Source organism: Lepus europaeus, chromosome 3 (genome assembly GCF_033115175.1).
Source record: "Lepus europaeus isolate LE1 chromosome 3, mLepTim1.pri, whole genome shotgun sequence".
NCBI lineage: Eukaryota > Metazoa > Chordata > Mammalia > Lagomorpha > Leporidae > Lepus > Lepus europaeus.
Window position 1 is genome coordinate 150786197 of NC_084829.1, and position 23669 is coordinate 150809865.

A 23669-nucleotide genomic window follows, 5' to 3' on the forward strand; every position below is an offset into this window, starting at 1 on the left:
CTCAGCCTGGTGCCAGCCTTCTGATTCTCAAGGACCCAGCTCAAATGTCTTCTGTGAGGTAAAATCAAAGCAAGGGGCTTTGAAGAAATTTGCTTTTTATTTAACTGAGAGCCAAAATGCAGGATGGAAATGATTTCTTCTCTTTATACTCAGTTTTCTTTGGTGCATTTTTATTACCGCGTTCAAAAGAGCTTTTAGGTAATCAAGTGAATTACTAGTGCTGTTTGCCTCTCATATAAACATATGGAAAAGCCTAAGTGTTTCACAGGCTGTAAAATCTAAAGAGCTATAAGGAGATAGTGAAAGCTGATAAACGAGAAGAACTTTTTCAACATAACCACATTGGTTTTTGGTGGGCAGAAATGACCATCTATAGGTATGTAAATCATTCTTGCTTCCTGATGTGGAAATATAAGATACATTAAGTTACTTCAAAAATAATCTTTTGTTAACTTATTATTTCTTTTAAAAACTAAAATCCTTCACCCCAGTGTAACCATTTTTTTAAAGATTTATTTGTTTATTTGCAAGAGTTACAGAGAGAAACAGGAAGAGACAGACAGACAAAGATCTTCCATTCACTGGCTGATCCCCAAGAAGGCCACAACAGCCAGGGCTGGGCCAGGCCAAAGCCAGGAGCCAGGAGCTTCTTCCAGGTCTTCCACATGGGTGCAGGGGCCCAAGAACTTGGGCCATCTTCTACTGCTTTCCCAGGCCATAGCAGAGAGCACGGTTGCATGCAGAGCAGCTGAGACACGAACAGGTGTCCACATGGGATGCTGGTGTCAAGGCAGCGGCTTTACCTGCTATGCCACAATGCTGGCCCCAGGATAACCATTTACATTTTAAAATCAGGAACACATCTCTGTCTATGCAGAACTATCCCTTACCTTCTAAGTTACATCACTAACATGTAATTGACAAAGGGATAAAATACTGATTTCTCCACATCTGAGACTGGACTTCAGAAGTACCTGGTTAGTATTTTTGACCGGCATGTAGTCCTCATCTTCCTTCTCTTCAGAGCAGTGCCGGGTTTTCTTCTTGTGTTTTTTACTGGTGTGTGAGTGACTGGACTTTGAGTCTTCTGCCTCCTCATCTAGGATTAGATCGTATTTTGCACTGCGGCAGTTAGTTAAGGACAAATAGGATAAACGACACCGGTAAGTCACCACCACCTACAAATCTGGTAATCAAAGGAAGCCAAAAGGCTAAAGGTAATTTTTTTAAAGCAAAAGAATCTCAAACACACATAGTACATTTCTAAAATGAAAATAACATTTTTTTCATTTTATAGTCAGGAAAAATGGAAAGAACTGTGATCTTAAACGGTTAACAACTAGTAGGCAAAAAGTTTGGTGGAGAAAATAAAACTGCATTCCAAGTGAAAATACAAGTAGCATGAAAAATAAGGAAACTTGTCAATTATGAAAAAATGAAATTTAGAAAATGAGGCACATCTTTAAAACTAATATACTATAAACCCCAATTCCAGAAAAGCTATATAAAATAAACACATTCATACAACTGTTCTTTTAATTCAATCCTAATTTTTTTAATTCAATACTAAAAGAAAAAAATTTAGCAATGCATATGATTCTAACAGAAATTTATTTAAAAAGTAGTAAGTTTAATAAGAGAAATTATAGTACTAAGTTAAACAAAAGAAAATAAACCTAACAGGACTATTTTTTTTTTTTAAGATTTAATCAGGATGGTCCAAGTGCTTGGGCCCCTGCACCCACATGGGAGACCAGGAGGAAGCGCCTGGCTCCTGGCTTTGGATCGGTGCAGCACATCAGCCGTGGCGGCCATTTGGGGGGTGAACCAACGGAAGGAAGACCTTTTTCTCTGTCTCTCTAACTCTGCCTGTCAAAAAAAAAAAAAAAAAATTGATAATTTATTTGAAAGGCAGAGTTACAGAGAGAAAGGAGGAGAGGGGGAGTCAGAGAGAAAGATCTTCCATCCATTGGTTCATTTCCCAAATTGCCTCAACAGCTGGAGCTGAGCCAATCAGAAGCCAGGAGCCAGGAACAACTTCTAGGTCTCCCATACGGGTGCAGGGGCCCAAGGACTTGGGCCATATTTTGCTATTTTCCCAGGCACAGTAGCAGGGAGCTGGATTGTCAATAGAGCAGCTGAGATTCAAACAGGTACCCATATGGGATGCTGGCACTCAGCATCTTAACCCATTACACCACAGAGCAGGCCCCTAGGACTATTTTTTAAATCAGAAAGTTGAACAACAAAATATCTAGTAATAAAGATAAAACTTGCTTCAACATAATGCAATACACAGGCAATTATTAACAATAATAAATGCCATGCGGGCTGGCACTGTGGCATAGTAGGCTAACCCTCTGCCTGCGGTACCAGCATCCCATATAAATGCCAGTTTGTGTGCTGGCTCCTCTTCCGATCCAGCTCTCTGCTTATGGCCTGGGAAAACAGTAGAAGATGGCCGCTACTTGGGCCCCTGCACCCATGTGGGAGACCTGGAAGAAGCTCCTGGCTCCTGGCTTTGGATCAGCCTAGCTCTAGCCGTTGCAGCCATTTGGGAAGTAAACCAGAGGAAGTAACCCTTTTTCTCTGTCTTTCCCTCTCTGTGTCTATAACTCTACCTCCCAAATAAATATAATCTTTAAGAAAAAAAAAAAGCTATGAAAAGAACCTGGAAATCTGTCTATGGAAACTGAAGGTGAAAAGACTGAAGTAAAAACTGTATATATGAGTACCATGTAGTGATTATAACTTTATTGAAAAAAAAATTTTGAAATTTGAAAAAATTTGAAAGAAACAGTAGGTATCATTTGTCGAGGTGACAGAACTATAAGTGAACCTTTTCTAAATTTTGCATAATAAACTTTTTTTTTTTGACAGGCAGAGTGGACAGTGAGAGAGAGACAGAGAAAGGTCTTCCTTTTGCCGTTGGTTCACCCTCCAATGGCCACCGCGGCCGGCGTGCCGCAGCCGGCGCACCGCGTTGATCCAATGGCAGGAGCCAGGTACTTATCCTGGTCTCCCATGGGGTGCAGAGCCCAAGCACTTGGGCCATCCTCCACTGCACTCCCTGGCCACAGCAGAGAGCTGGCCTGGAAGAGGGGCAACCGGGACAGAATCTAGCGCTCCGACCAGGACTAGAACCCGGTGTACTGGCGCCGCATGGCAGAGGATTAGCCTGTTGAGCCACGGCGCTGGCCATATAATAAACATTTTTAAAGTATTTTAATTCAGAGATCAGTATTTTCTCTAATACATATAATACCTTAGAATTAAGAGAAAATATTAGGGCTGGTATTGGGGCCTAGCGGGTTAAGCTACCGCATGTGATGGCAGAATCCCACAGGGGCACCAGTTCAAGTCCCTGCTGTTCACTTCCAATCCAGCTCCCTGCTAATGCATCTGGGAAAGTAGCAGAAGATGGCCTAAGGACTTGGGCCCTGCCACCAACCTCGGAGACGTGGATGGAGTTCCAGGACCTGGTTTCAGCTCGGTCCAGCCCTGGCAATTGTGCCTTCTCCCCCATTTTTGAATTGTAGCTTTAATTCCAGTTCTTCCAGTACTATATGAGAGTATTTCCTAATCCTTGACCCCTACAGTAACCCCTTTGTCCCACAAATGTACTTCTTTGAAATACTCCAGACATTTAATTAATGCTAATTATTCAACATCTGCCCTTCCCCCACTCCTAAATAAAAGCTTCCTGTGGGCAGGCACTGAGCATCTTTCACGGCCATCTCTAACTCTGCCTTTCAAAGTAAATAAACACATCTTTTAAAAAAGAGAGAAAAACATACAATTACCCTAACCTCTGCTGAAAATCTCAAATGCTAAAATGGATTTCTGAGGAAGGCTGACTTGGGCTAAAACAATGGTTTTCTAAAGAAAGCCCAACATGTAGCGCTATTTTAGCCGCATGTGAGCGTGGACAAAACACTTCCCTCAGGACTCGTGTCTAACATCTCTCTCCATTGCCATGGCTCAAGCCTTTCCTCAGGATGTCTTTTTTTTTTTTTTTTTTTATTTAAGATTTATGTTATTTATTTGAAAGAGTTATAGAGAGAGGTAGAGACAGAGAGAGAGAAGTCTTCCATCTGCTGGTTCACTCCCCAAAAGTCCACAACAGCCTCAATCTGAAGCCAGGAGTCAGGAGTCAGGGGATAGGAGCCAGGAGCTTCCTCTGGGTCTCGCACACATGTGCAGGGCCCCAAAGACTTGAGTCATCTTCTACGCCTTCCCAGGCCATACCGGAGAGCTGGATTGGAAGTGGAACAGCTGAATCTCAAACTGGCACCCCTATGGGATGCCAGCACTTCAGGTTGGGGCTTTAACCCACTGCACCACAGTGCTGGCCCCAGGACATCTGACTTCTAAGCTCAAAGAAAACATCATTCCTTCTGGCTTTCTAAGATGCCTGAAGATGGCTCCTCAATCTGTACCATCCTGTTAGTCTGCTGCCTACTCCTTCTGTCCTTTCTACTCCTCTTCAAGATAAATTCAACAGGTCTTGCCTGTGCTATCATCTCTGTGTGTGCTTTACACATGTTGCTCTCTCTGTCCAAAATGCTTTACAGCTGTGTGCTTCAAAATAGTGATCACAATCCATCAAGGGAGTGCAAAATCCACGTAATATAGTGGGTTACAACCAGAATTTTTTTTGTAGTAAGACAGTGCATGGCACCCCATAAAAATATGATCTTATGAAATTTTTGTTTCAGTCAATTTTATACTATGTACTGGATTAAGATATAAACTTTATTTCTTAAATGATAGGTCACAGTTAAAAAAAAAAAAAAAAAAAAAAACAGCTAGGAGCCAGCGCTGTGGCATATCGGGTAAAGCCGCCACCTGCAGTGCCAGAATCCCATATGGGCACCAGTTCGAGACCTGGCTGCTCCACTTCCCACCCAGCTCTCTGCTTATAGCCTGGGATAGCAGTGGAGGATGGCCCAAGTACTTGGACCCCTGCACCTGCATGGGAGACCTGGAAGAAGCTCCTAGCTCCTGGCTTCAGATCGGCCAACCCAGATTCGGCCATTATGGCCATTTGGGGAGTGAACTAGCAGATGGAAGATTTCTCTCTGCCTCTCTGTAACACTGCCTTTAAAATAAATAAATAAATCTTCAAAAAAGAAAAATAGCTTCCAGCCGGCGCCACAGCTCACTGGGCTAATCCTCCGTCAGTAGCACCAGTACTCCGGTTCTAGTCCAGGTTGGGGCACCGGTTCTGTCTCGGTTGCTCCTCTTCCAGTCCAGCTCTCTGCTGTGGCCCAGGAAGGCAGTGGTGGATGGCCCAAGTGCTTGGGCCCTGCACCCGCATGGGAGACCAGAAGGGGGCACCTGGCTCCTGGCTTCAGATCGGTGCAGCGGACCGGCCATGGCGGCCATTTGGGGGGTGAACCAATGAAGGAAGACCTTTCTCTCTGTCTAACTCTGCCTGTCAAAAAAAATACTAATAATTAAAAAAAAAAAAATAGCTTCCAACCTCAACCACCTTCTCCCCCCATATTTGAACTGCAGCTTTAATATCACTTCTATTAGTGCTATGAGCGTATTTCCCAACTCTTAACCCCTACGTGTAACTCCTACGTCCACAAATGTACTTCTTTGCAATACTCTAGAAATACTTAATTAATGGTGATTATTCAACATTTGTCCTTCCCTCACTCCAGGAATAAAAGCGTCATATGGGCAGGAACTGAGCATCTTTCACTGCTAAACTGCATATGCAAATATTTGTTGGTTACTGTACCACCAACACACCTGTTGTATCCCTTCCTTCATGCTTATCTATCTTCTACTGACCAATACAGTCAACGCTTTCAGAAGATGTCAAATTCCTCCAAAATCCTTCACACAAAATACAAATGTATGATCTCAGCTTTGTTCCTGCAATTTCCTTCCCTAGATCTAGTTGGGCCAGTTAAACTTCATTCTCTTACTTCCACTTTTTAAATTCATATTTATAGAAATTATTCTTTCTCTCATGGCACACAAAGTATACCTGCCAGGCCCTTTTAATTGACTTAAGGCAATGTACCTGCACTTAGATTACCCTCTATACCCCCCTTCCCTCGCTGTATGTAACAAAGTAACAATATATAAGAACATAAGAAAGTGTACATCTTACCTATTATAAATATGTGTTCTATCCCTCTACTATTCACCTAAAATCATAAATACCTCACTAAAATGAAACCTGTCAAATACTAAGGACTTAAAAACTATCTTACTGGGTCACATGCATGAAGTTTCTCTTTCATGTTTAATATCCTGTTAATCATTTGAGAGTTATTAACAATGGTTTTGCACCAGAACATGTCTGTCTTCTACATCAACTCCAAAAGCCTAGAAGCAGCCTTGTTCAAGACTAGGCATAAGTGGTTGTTTAACTGAAATAAACACAATTTTAATTTCAGTTCCTCAGTCCATCTCACATGCTTGACAGTCACAGGTGGGATGGGCATTTGGTCTAAGCTGTCTGTTGAGACGCCTGCATCCCATATCAGAATGCCTGGGTTCAAGTCCCAGCTCCACTCCTGATTCTATCTTCATGCTAATATATACCCAGTAATGTCTCAATTAATTGGTTCTCTGGCACCCACGTGGGAGATCCACATTGAGTTTCCAGCTCCTGGCTTCAGCCTGGCCTAGCCCTAGCTGTTGAGGGCATTTGGGAAGGGAACCAGTTGATGGGAGGTCTCTGTTTCTACCTTTCAAATAAAATACATTTAAAAAAAAAATTTTTTTTAAATTAAACACTTTTGGGCCAGTGCTGTAGCACAGCGAGTTAAAAGCCCCAGCCTGCAGTGCCGTCATTTAACATGGGCACCAGTTGGAGTCCCAGCTGCTCTACTTCTGATCCAGCTACCTGCTAATGTACCTGGGAAAGCAGCAGAGGATGGCTCAAGTCCTTGGGGCCCTGCACCCATGTGGGAGACCGGGAAGAAACTCCTGGCTCCTGGTTTCAGATCGGCTCAGCTTCAACCACTGTGGCTATTTGGGGAGTAAATCAATGGATGGAACACCTCTGTCTCTCTGTCTCTACCAATCTCTGTAACTCTGTCTTTCAAATAAATACCATAAATCTTAAAAAAGAAAAATTAAACATTTTAAAAACAGCCAGGGCCAGCACTGTGGCACAGTGGGTTAAAGCCCCGACCTGAAGCGCCGGCATCCCATATGGGTGCCAGTTCTAGTACCGGCTGCTCCTCTTCCTATCCAGCTCTCTGCTATGGCCTGGGATAGCAGTGGAGGATGGCCCAACTCCTTGGACCCCTGCACCCACGTGGGAGACCCGGAGGAAGCTCCTGGCTCCTGACTTCAGATCGGCGCAGCTCAGGCCTTTACAGCCATCTGGGGAGTGAACCAGCAGATGGAAGACCCCCCTTCCTCTCTCTGTAACTGTCTTTCAAAGAAATAAAATAAATCTTAAAAAAAAAAAAAAAAAGCCACACGTGCTTAGAAGTCATCCAGGAGAGTGGAGATGTAGTAAGTACATTTCCATCACTGCAGAAAGTTCTAATAAAGACTACCGGGGAAATCTGTTCTCAAACATGCCTACTTTCCTCTTAACTCTCAGTATAAATCTATCTCCTTGAATCCAGGGCACTTTAACACTGAGCAGTCCTTCGCTTCGACTGAACCACCCCTTCAGGGAAAATGTGGCTTTCCCATGTGCTTGGCAGCTCTCCTCTATTTTAGTTATCCTGCATGTTCCCCTTCTTCCAGACACAATTATGAGAGGCTAACCTAAACTTAGTTTCAAAGATACTGTAACTAAACCTCAAGTGTACCCTATCTATACTGTCACGAGTTTGAACTTTGCATCACCTGCCCCCTTCCTATCTCAGCCGCAGGTGTGGCCTGCCTGGGTAGGAAAGCCTCTCCTTGTGCCGCTTTAGTCAGTCTCCTGCAGGCTTTGTCAAGCTCTAATACCTTGTAATGTGCTAGGCATTGCAGACAGTCAACACATTTTACAACACGTAACAGGTCAAACTGATACTCATCTTCTCTTGATGAATACTTGAAGGAGAAATGTCTACACAGCATGGGAAAGAGAATCGCTGAAACACCAAAAGAAATTAGGAAACAAAGACGTCATTTACCAGAAAGAATCACAAAAGAAATAACCTTAGCAATGTGAGGAGTGATCAATTTATAATGGGGAAAATCAGTGAACAAATTAAAATGACATAATAGGAGCAGTATGTTTCACTGCTTTTTACTTGTCTCAACCTAAATCTTGGAAGAAATTGAATTAAATGGTCAAATCAATGGACTTCTCTTAAATCCTCTAAAAGTCAGCTCTTAGGAGTCCAATAAATATTTGCTAAAGTGACAGTGTATTGTATCTCATACAGAAAAAAGCAACCTTATCTTGTAACAAAAACTATAGTATATTATTATCTAGATAAGAAAGTTAAACATAAGAGAATGGTAAGCACAAATGATTTAGCTTGGTTATATTTTTGATTATGAAGAATTAAAACATTGCAATTATATAAAGAAAATGTAAATCTTATCTTTAGATCTTCTGAAAATATAAGCAGGAAAGCACTTAACAGTAGGAATGTAAAGGAATTAGGCTTAATATTTCCTTCAACCCTAACTCTCTCCATATAACAGAGTATAATGACAGAGCAAAGCATATGTAAGATGCTGAAAAGAAATGATCAGAACCTGGATCAGAACCTTGTCTCCCAGGGCCCATTACATGGCGCTCTACACACAGTGGATGCTCGAAACACACTGACAGATTCTTGTTAAGGATACTCCTGTTTGGGTTTGACTTTATCTTTCAGGACCAAATTAGAGCGTTTATCCTGTTCCTTTTCATACTCCTTGAAATCACTCTTGGTGTATTTCCCACCTAATAAGAAAAGAGAAAAGTTAAGAAAAGTATTTTATAAAAGATGAACTCCTTTATAAATTGTATGTATCAAGAGACAAAAAAGGTAAGAGAACACAAGAATCATAGTAATTCAATCTCATTATGACAATTTTAACTTAAGTCAGATACACATTTTGTTGGGTAGCCATATGCTGCCATCTAATGATATATATGAATATTACAACAGCAAACTTTAAAATAAATTACATGCAAATAATTCAGTATGAGTACAGCCATTCTGTCCATGATAACACTAAGTTCAGTGGAAATATCGAAGATTTGGGACCTGAGTTTGAAACCTCAAAGACTTCCAAGTTTGGAAGAAGTGAGGCTTTTTTTTTTTTTTTTTTAAAGATTTTATTTATTTGAGACATAGAGTTACAGAGAGAGGGATAGACAGAGAAAAAGGTCTTCCATCCTTTGGTTCACTCCCCAAATGGCCGTAATGGCCAGAGCTAAGCCGATCCACAGCCAGGAGCCAGGAGCTTCTGCCGGTCTCCCATGTGGGCACAGGGGCCCAAACACTTGGGCCATCTTTCACGGCTTTCCAAACATAAGTAGAGAGCTGGATTGGAAGAGGAACAGCCAGAACATGAACCGGCACCCATGTGGGATGCCAGCTCTGCAGGCAGAGGCTTGTCCTACTACACCACGTGCTGGCCCCAGATGTGAGGCTTTACAGACTCTGACCTGCTCTCACCAGAGCACCATGCAGACAGGAGACTGCAGATGTATGTAGAGAGGAGCTGGTGACAGTACCAAAGACAAACTGTCTCTGCTTTGAAATCCTGGCTTATGGGCAGCTACATCCCTTCCATGTGCCCAAACGGTAATCACCAGTACCTTCCAGAAAACAGGACTAGTGTTACATCCTACCTAGCCAATCATGCAGAGCCAAAAGGCAGTGCACTTGTACAGTCCCTCTGCTCTCCAGTCTGCTCTCTAGCCAGATGAGGATTCTACTTCTTCCATGGACCAGAGCTGCTGTCTGCCTTTCCTACTGTACTCCGCTACCACTAGAATGATTCCTGTGGGAACTTTTCCTACTGAAGGGTCCTGGATTAGGGTACAAGCAAAGCAAACTGAAGGTACACAGAGAGATTCTCTGCTTATCAATCCAAATAGACCCTAACTGTCAGGTTTTTAAAAAAGAAAGAAAAAGGAATGAAAAAAGAGGGTTAAGTATTACAGATAAGATGAACCTACAGGGCCGGCGCGTGGCTCAACAGGCTAATCCTCCGCCTTGCAGCACTGGCACACTGGGTTCTAGTCCCGGTCGGGGCGTCGGATTCTGTCCCGGTTGCCCTCTTCCAGGCCAGCTCTCTGCTGTGGCCCGGGAGTGTAGTGGAGGATGGCCCAAGTGCTTGGGCCCTGCACCCCATGGGAGACCAGGATAAGCACCTGGCTCCTGCCATCAGATCAGCACGGTGCGCCGGCCGCAGCACGCCGGCCGCGGCAGCCATTGGAGGGTGAACCAACAGCAAAGGAAGACCTTTCTCTCTGTCTCTCTCTCTCTGTCCACTCTGCCTGTCAAAAAAAAAAAAAAAAAGATGAACCTACAGGGGCAGATAGTGTGGCATAGCGAGTAAAGCTGCCACCTGCAGTGCCAGCATCTCCTATGGGCACCAATTCGAGTCCCAGCTGCTCCACTTCCAATCCAACTCTCTTCTATGGCCTAAGAAAGCAGTAGAAGATGGCTCAAGTCTTTGGGCCCCTACACCCGCATGGGAGACCCATCTGATGATTCACTCCCCAGTTGGCTGCAACAACCGGGGCTGCGCCGATCTGAAGCCAGGAGCCAGGAGCCAGGAGCTTCTTCTGGGTCTCCTGCATGGGTACAGGGGCCCAAGGACTTGGGCCATCCTCTACTGCTTTCCTAAGCCATAGCAGAGAGCTGGGTCGGAAGTGGAGCAGCCAGGTCTCAAACTGGCGCCCATATGGTATGCCAGCGCTTCAGGCCAGGGCTTTAACCTGCTGCACCACAGCGCCAGCCCTGCATCATTTTATCACTGGAAAATGATGTGCCATGAGCCTGCCAGCAGGTGTCCCCTATAGATGAGGCAGAAATGGTACAACAGAAAGGCAACAGACTGAAGTGGGAGACTGTACTTCAAATCTTGACTGCTGGGAGGTCCTAGGTTAGATGCTTCATTCCTCTGCAACTCACTGCCTTCGTGTATAAACTGAAAGCTGAAAACCAGTAAATGCAAGATGACTGCCTCTGCCTGTCTCTGTCTCTCTGCCTTTCAAACAAATAATAAATAAATATATTTTTAAAAAGAGGGGCCAGGGCTGGCTCTGAGGCATAGTGGGCTAGGCCTCCACCTGGGGCACCAGAATCCCATATGGGCGGGCGCCGCGGCTCAATAGGTTAATCCTCTGCCTTGCGGCGCCGCACACCAGGTTCTAGTCCTGGTCGGGGCACCGGATTCTGTCCCGGTTGCCCCTCTTCCAGGCCAGCTCTCTGCTGTGGCCCGGGAGTGCAGTGGAGGATGGCCCAAGTGCTTGGGCCCTGTACCCGCATGGGAGACCAGGAGAAGCACCTGGCTCCTGGCTTTGGATCAGCGCGGTGCACCGGCTGCAGTGCGCCGGCCGCAGCAGCCATTGGAGGGTGAACCAACGGCAAAAGGAAGACCTTTCTCTCTGTCTCTCTCTCTCACAGTCCACTCTGCCTTAAAAAAAAAAAAAAAGAATCCCATATAGGCACCGGTTCGAGTCCTGGCTGCTCCTCTTCCAATCCAGCTCTCTGCTATGGCCTGGGAAAGCAGTAAAAGATGGCCCAGGTCCTTGGGCCCTTGCGCCCACATGGGAGACCGGAAGAAGCTCCTGGCTCCTGGCCTCGGGATCAGCTCAGCTCAATTCAGCTCCTGCCACGGTGGCCATCTGGGGAGTGAACCAGCGATTGGAAGACCTTTCTCTCTCTGCCTCTCTGCCCCTCAAATAAATAAATAAAAATCTTTATTAAAAAATTTCAAAATTAAAAAAAAGAGGGGGCCAGCATTATAGCACAGTCAGTTAAGCCAACACCTGCAATACCAGCATCCCATATGGGCACCAGTTCATGTCCCAGCTATTACACTGCCAATACACCTCCCTACTAATGGCCTGGGAAAAGCAGAAGATGGTCCAAGTGTTTGAGAGACCTAGATGAAGCTCCTGTTTCCTGGCTTTTGCCTGACCCAGCGTTGGCCATTTCAGCCATTTGGCGAGTAAACCAGCAGATGGAAGCTTTCTTTCTCTCTGTAATTCTGACTTTCAAAATAGATAAATAGATCTTTAAAAAATTCACTTAAAAGTCCTCTTGTAGGAGCCGGCATTGTGGCATAGCAGGTAAAGTGCCATTTACAACACCAGTATCACATGGCGCACTGTTTCAAGACCTGGCTGCTTTACTTCCAATTTGCCTCCATGCTAATGTGCCTGGGAAAGCAGTGGAAGATAGCCCAAGTACTTGGGCCCTGCACCCATGTGGGAGATCTGGAAAAAGCTCCTAACTCCTGGCTTCAGCCTGGCCCAGCCCCAGGCATTGGGGCCATTTGGGTTGTAAACCAGCAGATGGAAGATCTTTTTCTCTCTCTCTCTTCTTTCTGTATAACTCTGAGTTTCAAATAAATAAATCAAGCTTAAAAAAATTAAAAAATCATCTTGCAGGGGCCAGCCTCAGCCACTGTGGCCACTTGGGGAGTGAATTAATGAATGAAAGATCTCTCTCTCTCCTTTTCTCTTTGTATTTATGCCTTTCAAATAAATATGTTAGTCTTTAAAAAAATAATCTTATAAATAAATTATGTTGAAGTACTATCATTTCTTCACTAGGTAGATGGGTTGGGAATAAGAGGACTAAAAGGGAAAAAAAAATAAGATTTAAAGTCTCCTTAAATCATCAGTAAATGTGACCCTAGGTAAATCACATCAAAAGGTTATGCATCTAATTCCTTATCTACAAGAAATTATCATAATACTCATTTTATAGATTTCCCAAATGATAAAATTAATTAACTCTCTGGTAAGATAAAAGCCCTACAAAAGAGCTATGTGGCAGTACTACTGGACTGAAAATACCCTGTGTAAGGTCCTGATATACTTATTTCTTTTGTTCACAAGCTGCGATCATAAAAAAAAAAAGTATCACTTTAATTTTGTTTTAGTAAATCAATCACAACATTAGCCACTGTCAAAAACTAGTCATGGGTTCCGGCTGCCGGGATGGTTTCATGGGAGAAACTAATAGTAGGTAGAATCTCAATCCAATGTGCTCTCTTCTACCCGAGATCACTCCTAGTGGACCTTCTGTGTCTGTCTGTGCCAGTCATTAATAATTTTTCCCTAAACTCCCATAAAATAACATAATCTACGAAACAATTCAACACCTCACTACCAGTGTTCTCTGTTATCTTATTAAAAGGCAGTGAGGGAGCCCAGTAGTTAAGATGCCAGTGGGGAGTGGGGCCAGCACTGTGGCCCAACAGTTAAGCTCTGCCTGACTGCGGCAGCACTAACAGCCTACGTGGGCACAGGTTCATGTCCCGCTGCTCCTCTTCTGATCCAGTTCTCTATTTATGGCCTGGGAAAGCAATGGAAGATGACCAAGTGCTTAGGCCCCTATACCCAAGTGGGAGACCCAGAAGAGGCTCCTGGCTCTGGATTGGCCCAGCTCCAGGCATTGCGGCCATTTGGGGAGTGAACCAGAAGATGGACCTCTCTCTCTGTAACTCTGCCTCTCAAAAAAAAAAAAAAAAAATTCTTAAAAAAAAGCCATTGGGGATGCCCATATTTCATATTGGAGTGCCCAGGTTGCAGTCCCAGCTCTGCTTGATCCTGGTTTCTTGCTCATGCACACCCTGGAAGGTAGCAGGTAATGGCTCAAGTACGTGGGTCCCTGCCTCTCATCTAAGAGGCCCAGAATAGCTGGCGCTGTGGCTCAACAGGCTAATCCTCCGCCTTGCAGCGCCGGCACACCGGGTTCTAGTCCCGGTTGGGGCGCCGGATTCTATCCCGGTTGCCCCTCTTCCAGGCCAGCTCTCTGCTGTGGCCCGGGAAGGCAGTGGAGGATGGCCCAAGTGGAGAAGCACCTGGCTCCTAGCTTCGGATCAGCGCAATGCGCCGGCCGCAGCAGCCATTGGAGGGTGAACCAACGGCAAAAAGGAAGACCTTTCTCTCTGTCTCTCTCTCACTATCCACTCTGCCTGTCAAAAAAAAAAAAGAGGCCCAGATTGAGTTCCAGATTCTTGACTTTGGCATGGCCCAACCCCAGCTATTGCAGATATTTGGGGAGTGAATCAGTAAATCAATCTTTCTCTCATTTTCTTTGTCTCCCTCACACTGTTTTAAAATTAAACAAAAACACAGAAATAAAAGTGTTATTATATAAATTAAAATCATGGAAAATAAACAAAAGCATTATAGGGGAACAAAGTGATCATAAAATTCCTAATAAAATTCAGGGTTACATGTGATGTAAAACCTTCTAAAAACACTGCAAAAAAATAAAAACACTGCATCAAAAATTTAACTTAAGTTTGGCATGTTACTACCAGGAATTTGACATTCATATATGCAACTGTAGGAATTGTCATAAATACAGGCATAATACATAGCATTAGGTACAAAGAACACAAAGAGTAAAAGATTAAAAAACACCTGAGTATTCATTAATAGAACTGGTTCAATAAGTTTATATATATATATATATATATATATATATATATATATATATCTTCCCCCCACTGGAATGTACCATATAACATACAAAACAAAAACTTTTTTAAAAAGCCATAAAGTCATAGTAATTACTTTGGAAAAACTTTACTTCTGCAGTGAATAAATCATGTATCAAATATTTTTCATCTGCTTAAAATATACAACATACACATTCCCCATACCTTAGATTTCAGATAGCAGCTTTGTAAAATCATCAGTGTCAGGAATTACATCAATTAACATTTCTCCTAATTCACAGCACCAAGTCAAAGGCTACATACACAAGAATACAAAGCAGAACTGCAATAAGGGAATATAAACCGACATACCCTTTCCTTTCCACTTAACCTTTGCAACAGACTGGCTAAAATCCACGTGTATTCTTCTGTCATCTATAAGTACATTGTCCATTTTAAAGAACGCTTTCTCACAATCTTCTTCCTGATAGTAATGATAAAAACTCATGCATAAATCTTTATGAAAAAGATTTCTATAAGCTAGAATACAGGAAATAAAGTATTACTGTTACTAAAATTAATATTTATTTATATACCAGATGCTGTTAAATGCTTCGTATCTATTATCTCAATTAACCCTGGTAACAATCCTATGAGCTACTATTTATTATTATTTCTATTTTGTCAATGAGAAAAATAGAGAGTTGTCTAAGCTGCTGAAGGTCACACAGCTGACAAGAGTCATAGGCAGGATTCTGAATCAGGTCAGTCTGAAGGCAGCAGACATACACACTTACTGACTGCATGACAGGAGGCCACAGTTCTTTTAACTTAGAACCTGAAAATATATCCTGAAGAATGAAAGCAGTTTTCATAAATCTGGTATCAAAATCAATTTGGCAGCAATACCTGACCAAATGGGAAGCTATGGCCTCCCCTGACCATGCACTGCAGAAATACTTGTGTGACTGATTACAGAATGCTGAACCAGGAGTATTATATAATTTTTAGATATGACGTGTAGATACATACACATATCTACATATAAAATAGTATCTTTTTAAATTCTGAAAAATTCTGGACCCAAGACTAGGTACAGCAGGTTAAGTCACTGCTTGCAATACCAGCATCCCACATCAGACCAACCGTTTGCATTGAGTTCTGGCTGCTCTGCTTCTGATCCAGACCCCTGCTCACGCTCCCAGGAAAGCAGCAGATGGCCAAAGTACCTGGGCCCGTGTCACCCATGTGACAGACCCGGATGGAATTCCAGGCTCCTGGCTTCGGTATGCCCCAGCCCTGGCCATTGCAGCCATTTGGGGAGTGAACCAGTAGACGGAAGATTTCTTTCACAGTCTCTCCCTTTCTCTTGTCACTCTGACTTTCAAATAAATAAAATGAATCTTTCCCCCAAAAATTCTGAAAAATTTGAAATCAGGAAGCACAACCATTGTGCATAATGGGTGTGGGCCTGTGGCACTAAATTCTATGCTATGCAAATACCCTTCCAGTGAGTAACTTCATAAATTCTTTTTTTTAATGTATATGTGTATGTATATATATTAATTTTGTTTAAAATTTATTCAAGAGGTAGAGAGAAACCGATAGAAAGCAGGAAAACAACAGAGAGAGCTCCCATCTGTTGGTTCAACCCCTAAATGCCCCCAAAAGCCAGGACTGAGTTGGACTAAAGCTGGAAGCCAGAAACTCAATCCAGGTTTCCCACGCGATGGCAAGGACCTAACTACTTAAGTCATCACCTGCTGCCCCTCAGAGTCTGCAGCCACTATATGCTGGAATCAGGAGCCGGTGTCAAAAATTGAACCCTGACACTCTGATCTGGGATACAGGTATTGCTAGGCCAAATGCCTGCTCCTTTAAAAAAAAATTTTTATTAACATGTAAAATACTTGCAAATTTTTTACAGAGTACTGTACAATATTTCAACACATATACACACTATAAACTGATCAAACTAGGCAATTAGCCTTTCTATTTACTTATCTACTCTGGATTAGGAACCTAACAGCAACTCTCTTTGGTCATTTATCCAGTATCTCTTACCTAGCCAGTGAACTACAGTCACCCCACTGTGCTGTGTGTGAAACACTAGAGCTTGTTACTTCTATCTGGCTGTGTTTTAGTACCCTTCCTCCTACCCTTCTCAGCCTCTAATAATCATCGTCGTTTTAAATTCAGATCAACAACTTCTTTAAATGTCCACATATGCAAGAGAAAACACAGTATTTGTCTTTCTCTGGCTTATTTCACTTAAGCTCCAGCTCATCCAGCTTGCTGCAAAATCAATATTTCATTATTTTTATGGCTGAATAATACTCCATTTTATATTTATATCTATACATCTATACACACCATGTTTCCTTTATCCATTAATCCATCGTCTTTTCCATATCTTCGTTATTGTGAACTGGGCTGCAATGAACATTGGTGGTGCAAGGATGGCTTTCACGTGCTGATTTCATTTTCTTCAAGTATATACCCAGAATTAGGATGGCTGAGTCATACATATAGATCTATTTTTAGTATTTTGAAGACCCAATAGTATCTAAGAGTTCCCTTTTCTCCACATCCTTGTCAGCATGTTATTTTTTGTCAATTATTAAAAAAAAAAGGTTTATTTATTTATTTGAAAGGCAGAGTTATAGAGAGAGTGGGAGATATAGAGAGATTTTTCCATCCACTGGTTCACTCCCAAAATGGTCACAATGGCCAGAGCTGGGCCAATCTGAAACCAGGAGCCAAGAGCCAGGAGCTTCTTCAGGTCTCCCACATGGGTGCAAGGGATCAAGCACTTGAGCCATTTTCCACTGCTTTCCCAGGCACATTAGCAGGGAGCTGGATTGGAAGTGGAGCAACCAGATCTCAAACTGGCGCCCATATGGGATGCTGGTATCACAGGTGGAGACTCTATTGGCTATGCCACAGCACTGGTACCTTTTTTTTTTTTTTTTTTTTTTTTGTCTTTTTGACAACAGCCACTCTACCTGGAGTTAAGAAATATGCAAAGTGGGGGCAAGTTTGTGGCCCACAAGTTAAAACATCAATTGTAACACCTGCATCCCATATTGAAATGCCTGGATTTAAGTCTTGGCTCCACTGCTGATTCCAGCTTCCTGCTAATGCACGCCCTAGTTGTGTCCCAGAAAACCACACAGGAGATCCAGATGGGGTCCTCGCTCCTCCCTTCAGCCCAGCCCCAGCTCACTGCAGGCATCTGGGAGTGAGCCAGCAGAGAGGAACTTGCTCTCTGTCTTCCTGCCTCTCAAATAAATAAAACTAAAAATCATTAGAGAGAAGGAAAAAAATTAAAAATCTAAAAATGGGCTAAGGACATGAACAGACATTTCTCAAAAGAAGAAAATTCAAATGACTAATATATGAAAAAATGCTCAATATCACTACCATCAGGGAAATGTTATATAAATTCTAAGATATCTCTGTTTCTGAAAACTAAAGTGACACATTCCAGTCTGGTATTGATCAATTTTTCTGAAACTTATTCTTTTCATCTGCCTACAACTTACTGGACACAAAAAACAGATTAAAAAAAAAAAAGCTAGATATAATATTTACATATGTGCTAAGAATTAAATGGATTATAAAGCTCATAAGATACAAAGAAGTATTCATCCTTACAGCTACATCATTCAGAGTATCATCTGCCACGTGGCACTTTCTCAGTGAATGTCTGATAAATCTGTTTACATGGGGCGCACATAATTCCATCACTGTCCCTTTTCCCAAAGAGAAATGTCTCAGATCGTTTTTTCACAAAGATAGTGTCTGTATGTACTCAATTTATATCCAAACAACAGTTACAGAATCTCTTTGGTGTCACGGTTAAGACACTGCTGGGATGCCCACATCCTGTATCAGTGTCTGGTTTAAGTGCTGCTTCCTCTTCCTGCTAATGAGCACCCTGGGAGACAGCAGATGATGACTCAGTTACCTGGTAATTACCTGGTTCCCTGCCACCCATGTGGGAAACCTAGATTGTACTCCAGGCTCCTGGCTTTGGCCTAGTCCAGTCCCAGCTGTTGTGGAAATTCAGGGAGTGAACCAGCGGATGGAAGATTTCTCTCTGCCTCTCAAATAAAATGAAAATTTAAAAAAAAAACACTTCACTGAGAAATTAATTTGAAAATGTAAAGGGCAAAAATAGCCAAGATAATCTTCAAGAACAACAAAGTTGGCAAATCCATGTTACAAGTATCAAGACATTATAAACTTGTAACAATTAACATAATGTAATAGTAGCATAAGAAGAGACAAAAAGACCACTGCAACAGTACCACATTTATAAACAGACTTTATATATACATGATGGACACCTGGTTTGTAACAAACATGGGACTGCAGAACTGTAGAAAGAAGACAATTTTTTTATTTTTGCTTTTTAAAAGATTTCTTATTTGAAAGGCAGAGTGACAGTGAGATATCTTCCATCCAGGTTTACTCCCTAAATGGCCACGATAGCAGGGCTAGACCAAGCCAAAGCCAGGAGCCAGAAACTCCATCCAGGTCTACCACATGGGTGGCAGGGATCCAACTACTTTGGCCATCATCAGCCGCCTTCCCAGATGCATTAGTAAGAAGTTAGATCAGAAGTGGAACAGCAAGGACTCAAACTGGCACTCCAGTACAGGATTTGTCACAAGCAGCAGCTAAACTTGTTGTCCATAAGACCTGCCCCAGAGCAACTTCCCCAGATAGTCACTTGGCTACTCAATGTAAGAAAAATGGAAATTAATATACTACACAAAAATCAAATTACAAATCAGAAACATAACCTCACATCAAAGCTTCTACAAATAGCATAGAATATATTCGTAAGTTTGGAGATTTTTAAGCAGGCCATAAAAAAGAAGAAAAATACTGATGAGTTGAACTAAATTAAAATGAAAAACTTCTGTTTACCAAAAACCACCAACAAAAAGGAGAAAAGGTAATTGATAGAGCAGAAGAAATTTGCATCACATAAAACCAAAGCACAGCTTGCATCCAAACACTAGAAAAAATTCTCACAAGTCAATAAAAAGGAAGCAGACAAGGGTAGGTGTTATGGTGCAGTGGGTTTAGCCACCATTTGGAATGCCTGCATGCTATGTCAGAGAGCCCAGTTCAAGTTCCAGCTGTGCCGTGCTTCTTCTTCTTTTTTTTTTTTTTTTTTTTTAATTTTTGACAGGCAGAGTGGACAGAGAGAGAGAGAGACAGAGAGAAAGGTCTTCCTTTGCCTTTGGTTCACCCTCCAATGGCTGCCGCGGTAGCGTGCTGCGGCCGGCGCACCGCGCTGTTCCGATGGCAGGAGCCAGGTGCTTATCCTGGTCTCCCATGGGGTGCAGGGCCCAAGCACTTGGGCCATCCTCCACTGCACTCCCTGGCCACAGCAGAGAGCTGGCCTGGAAGAGGGGCAACCGGGATAGGATCGGTGCCCCAACCAGGACTAGAACCCGGTGTGCCGGCGCCGCAAGGCGGAGGATTAGCCTAGTGAGCCGCGGCGCCGGCCTGTTCCATGCTTCTGATGCAGCTTCCTGCTAACATGCCTGGGAGGTGGCAAATGATAGCCCAAATACTTGGGCACCTGCCACTCACATGGGAGACCAGATATTGTTACTGCTCCTGGCTTTAGCTTGGCTTAGCTCTGGCTGTTGCAGGCATTTGGGGAGTGAACCAGCAGATGCAAGATTTCTCCGTCTCTCTCTCTTGATCACTTTGCCTTACAAATAAATAAATACAAAATTTTTAGATGGGCAAATCTTGAACAGGTACTTCATAAAACAAATGGTAATAAACATATGAAAAGGATCAGAAATGTAAAATAAAACCCTGGTAAGATACCATTACACACAAACCAGAATGGACAAATTTAAAAGATCAACTCTACCAAGAGTCAGTAAAGATACAGAACACGGACTGCCACACACTACTAATGGAAATAAAATCAGTATATCATTTTGGGAAAATGAGTAGAATTATCTATTAAAGTTACACCCATCTTATTTTTTTTTAAAAATTTCTTTATTCCTTTGAAAAGCAGAGTGAAAGAGAAAAATTGATCTTCCATCCATTGTTTCACTCCCCAAATGTCCACAATAGCCAGAGCTGGGCCAGGCAGAAGCCAGGAGCCAGGAACTCCATCCAGGTCTCCCACAGGGGTAGCAGTGACTCAAATACTTGAGCTATCATTTGTTGCTTGCTGGAAGCAGATAGCCAGAACTAGAACCAGCACCCCGATATGGGGTGTGGGCATCCCAAGAAGCAGCTGAACCCTCTGCATCACAGGGCCTGCCTCTAAACTTATGACTCAGCAATACACTTCTAGATACATATTCAACAGAAATGTATGCTTATTTATATACACCAAAAGACATGTACAGAAACTGTTTACAGTAGGCACCATTCATAACACAAAAATTTCAAAGGGCTCAAGTATATACTAACAGCAGAATATAACTTTAAACTATTTCACATACATACAATGAAATACTATACACCAGTGAAAATTAACTAAAAGTATTGTTCAAAGGTACATACAGTAACATGTACATATCATACAAATAAGGGGCTAGCATCGTAGCGAAATGGAGCTGTCACCTGCAACACTGGTATCCCAAATGGGCACTGGATGAAGTCCTGGCTGCTTCACTTCCAATCCAGCTCCCTGCAAATGGCCAGGGAAAAAACAGCAAAACACAGCTCAAGAACTTGGTCCCCTGCACCCACAATGGGGCTCTGGAAGAAGCTCCTGGCTCCTGGCTTCAACCAGCCCTGACCATTGTAGCCATCTGGGGAATGAACCAGTGGATGGAAGATCTCTGTCTCTCCCTCTCTGTAAGTCTTCCTTTCAAACAAATTTTTTTTTAAATCTTTAAAAAAAAAATCTTACCAATATAACACTGAGCAAAAGAAGCTAGACATAAAAGAACACATAGTAAATTCCATTTGAATCAAGTTTAAGATTAGACAAAACTGGGGTTGGCACTGTGGCATAATAGGCAAAGCCTGTGCCTTTGGCACCAGCATCCCATATGGGTGCCGGTTCGTGTCCCAGCTGCTCCTCTTCTGATCCAGCTCTCTGCTTATAGCCCGGGAAAACAGTGGAAGGTGGCCCAAGTGCTTGCCCTGCACCCACATAGGAGACCAGGAAGAAGCTCCTAGCTGCTGGCTTCGGATCAGCCCAGCTCCAGCTGTTGCAGCCATTTGGGGAGTGAACCAGCAGATGGAAGACCTCTCTCTCTCCCTCTCTGTAATGCTCTCTCTCAAATAAGTAAAAAACAAAAAAATTTTTTTTTAATTACACAAAACTAACCTATGATATTAGAATAAGCAGCAGTGATGGGAAAATTACTGAAAGGACAAAGAGGTCTTCTAGGAGGCTGCCTTTTTTTTTTTTTTTTTTTAAGATAATGCTTCATTACTTGGCCTGAATGATAGTTTACACAGGTATAATAAACCTAGTAATAACTCATCAAACTGTTCATTTAGGATCTGTACATTTTCCATATGTATTTTGTTATTACACTTACAGGTTGATGTTGTGGCACAGCAGGTTAAGCCCCCAACTGCTATGCTGGCATCCCCTATCAGAGTACTGGTTCCAGTTCCAGCTACTCTGTTGCCGATCCTGCTCCATGCTAATGTGCCTGGGAAGACAGTGGATGATGGTGCAAGTACTTGAGACCCTGCCACTCATGTGGAAGACTAGAATGAAGTTTCTGGCTCCTGGCTTCAGCCAGGCCCAGACCCGGCTATTAAGGCCATTAGGGAGTGAACCAGCAGATTGAAGATTCTCTCTCTCCCTCCTTCTCATTCTCTTGCTGTCACTCTGCTTTCAAATAAATAAATATTTGGTAAAGATATCCTTTATGCTGGTACCAATGTACCTTGTAAGTATCATTTCTGGTACATCTGACACAGTTTCTAGGTGTAATTTGTTATATAGTATCTATTCCTCAATCCTTCAGTATGTAACTTGCATCCCTAGTACTTAGCATAGTGCCTAAAGCACAGAAGGTGTTCAATAAATGCTTTGGAACAACTAAAACTTACCACAACCTACTGCACACATCATCAGTGTTGAGTAAAAAAAAAAAAACAAAAACACATAGTATTGCAAAGTAGCTAAACTCAACAGTGTCACATTATCTAAATTTGTATCCCAGCCGTGACACTTCCTAGGTCCATGAGTGTGAATAAGTCATGTCAACCACAATGTGCCTCAGTTTACTAATTTGGAAAAGAAGCATAGTATCTATGTTACAGAATTATGAGGACTACATGAAGGAAAATTAACACAACGAATGGGTTCAAGTTTCAAGTACCATAAGCTATCAGCATTATTATAGACCCAGAAGGGACCATCTAATCCAATACTCAAGTTTTACCTTTGAGAAGGGGAAAGCCTAGAAAGAAAGATTAAATAAACTACCCAATATCACATAACAGCTGGCCTGTGACACAGCTTGGATGAATCCCTATATCTTAACAAAGTCCACTTCTCCTCCTATTCCTAAACTATAGCTCTGCATATATCACACAAAAATCCATTAATAGCCTGTGAAGATTGTTATGTGAAACTTGACAAGTTCTGAAGACACACTCACACAGACTGCACCCAAATGTAAAGTAAAATATACATATTACATAAAGAGATGCGGAATTTTTCGCCTACTTGGATATAATAAAAATTTTCTTGATTGCTCAAAGAAAAGGGCCATCCTAGAAACCAGAAAAAATATTCTATAATTTCTCATTTCAATATCATAACAACAAAATAAATAAAAGTATATTATGACATACCTTTTCAAATTCAATAAAAGCATAACAGAGGGACTCTCCTGTCTTCCAATCCCGGATAACCTCACAACTGAAAGGAAATTTTTGAAAAGTGATTCAAAACAATAAGCATTCACTCTCACCTTTCAAAACTGAAGACCAAAACAAGCCAGTTATTAAAAGGCAAAGCTAGACTCAAAGAACTATATTTCTCAAAATTTCTTCAATAGGGACTGACATCGTGGCACCAGCATCCATATGGTGCCGTTTTGAGTCCCAGATGCTCCATTTCTGATCCAGCTCCCTTGCTAATGCACCTGGGA

At 42.4% G+C, this 23669-nt stretch overlaps 1 protein-coding gene across 3 annotated transcripts in view; it reads right to left on the reverse strand.

Annotated features, from left to right (window-relative positions):
- The window catches only part of PPIL4 (peptidylprolyl isomerase like 4), a 51174-nt gene that overhangs the window by 12245 nt on the left and 15260 nt on the right, over positions 1–23669 (reverse strand). For 2 of the 3 annotated variants that reach the window (XM_062186905.1, XM_062186907.1), the window contains exons 9-12: positions 23371–23437; positions 14923–15034; positions 8776–8872; positions 975–1122 (exon numbers count right to left, since the gene is read on the reverse strand). In XM_062186905.1, the coding sequence (XP_062042889.1) occupies positions 975–1122; positions 8776–8872; positions 14923–15034; positions 23371–23437 (424 nt within the window). Of the gene's footprint in view, positions 1–504; positions 749–974; positions 1123–8775; positions 8873–14922; positions 15035–23370; positions 23438–23669 lie in introns of those variants that run through there. The other variant, XM_062186906.1, reaches the window with a different exon arrangement.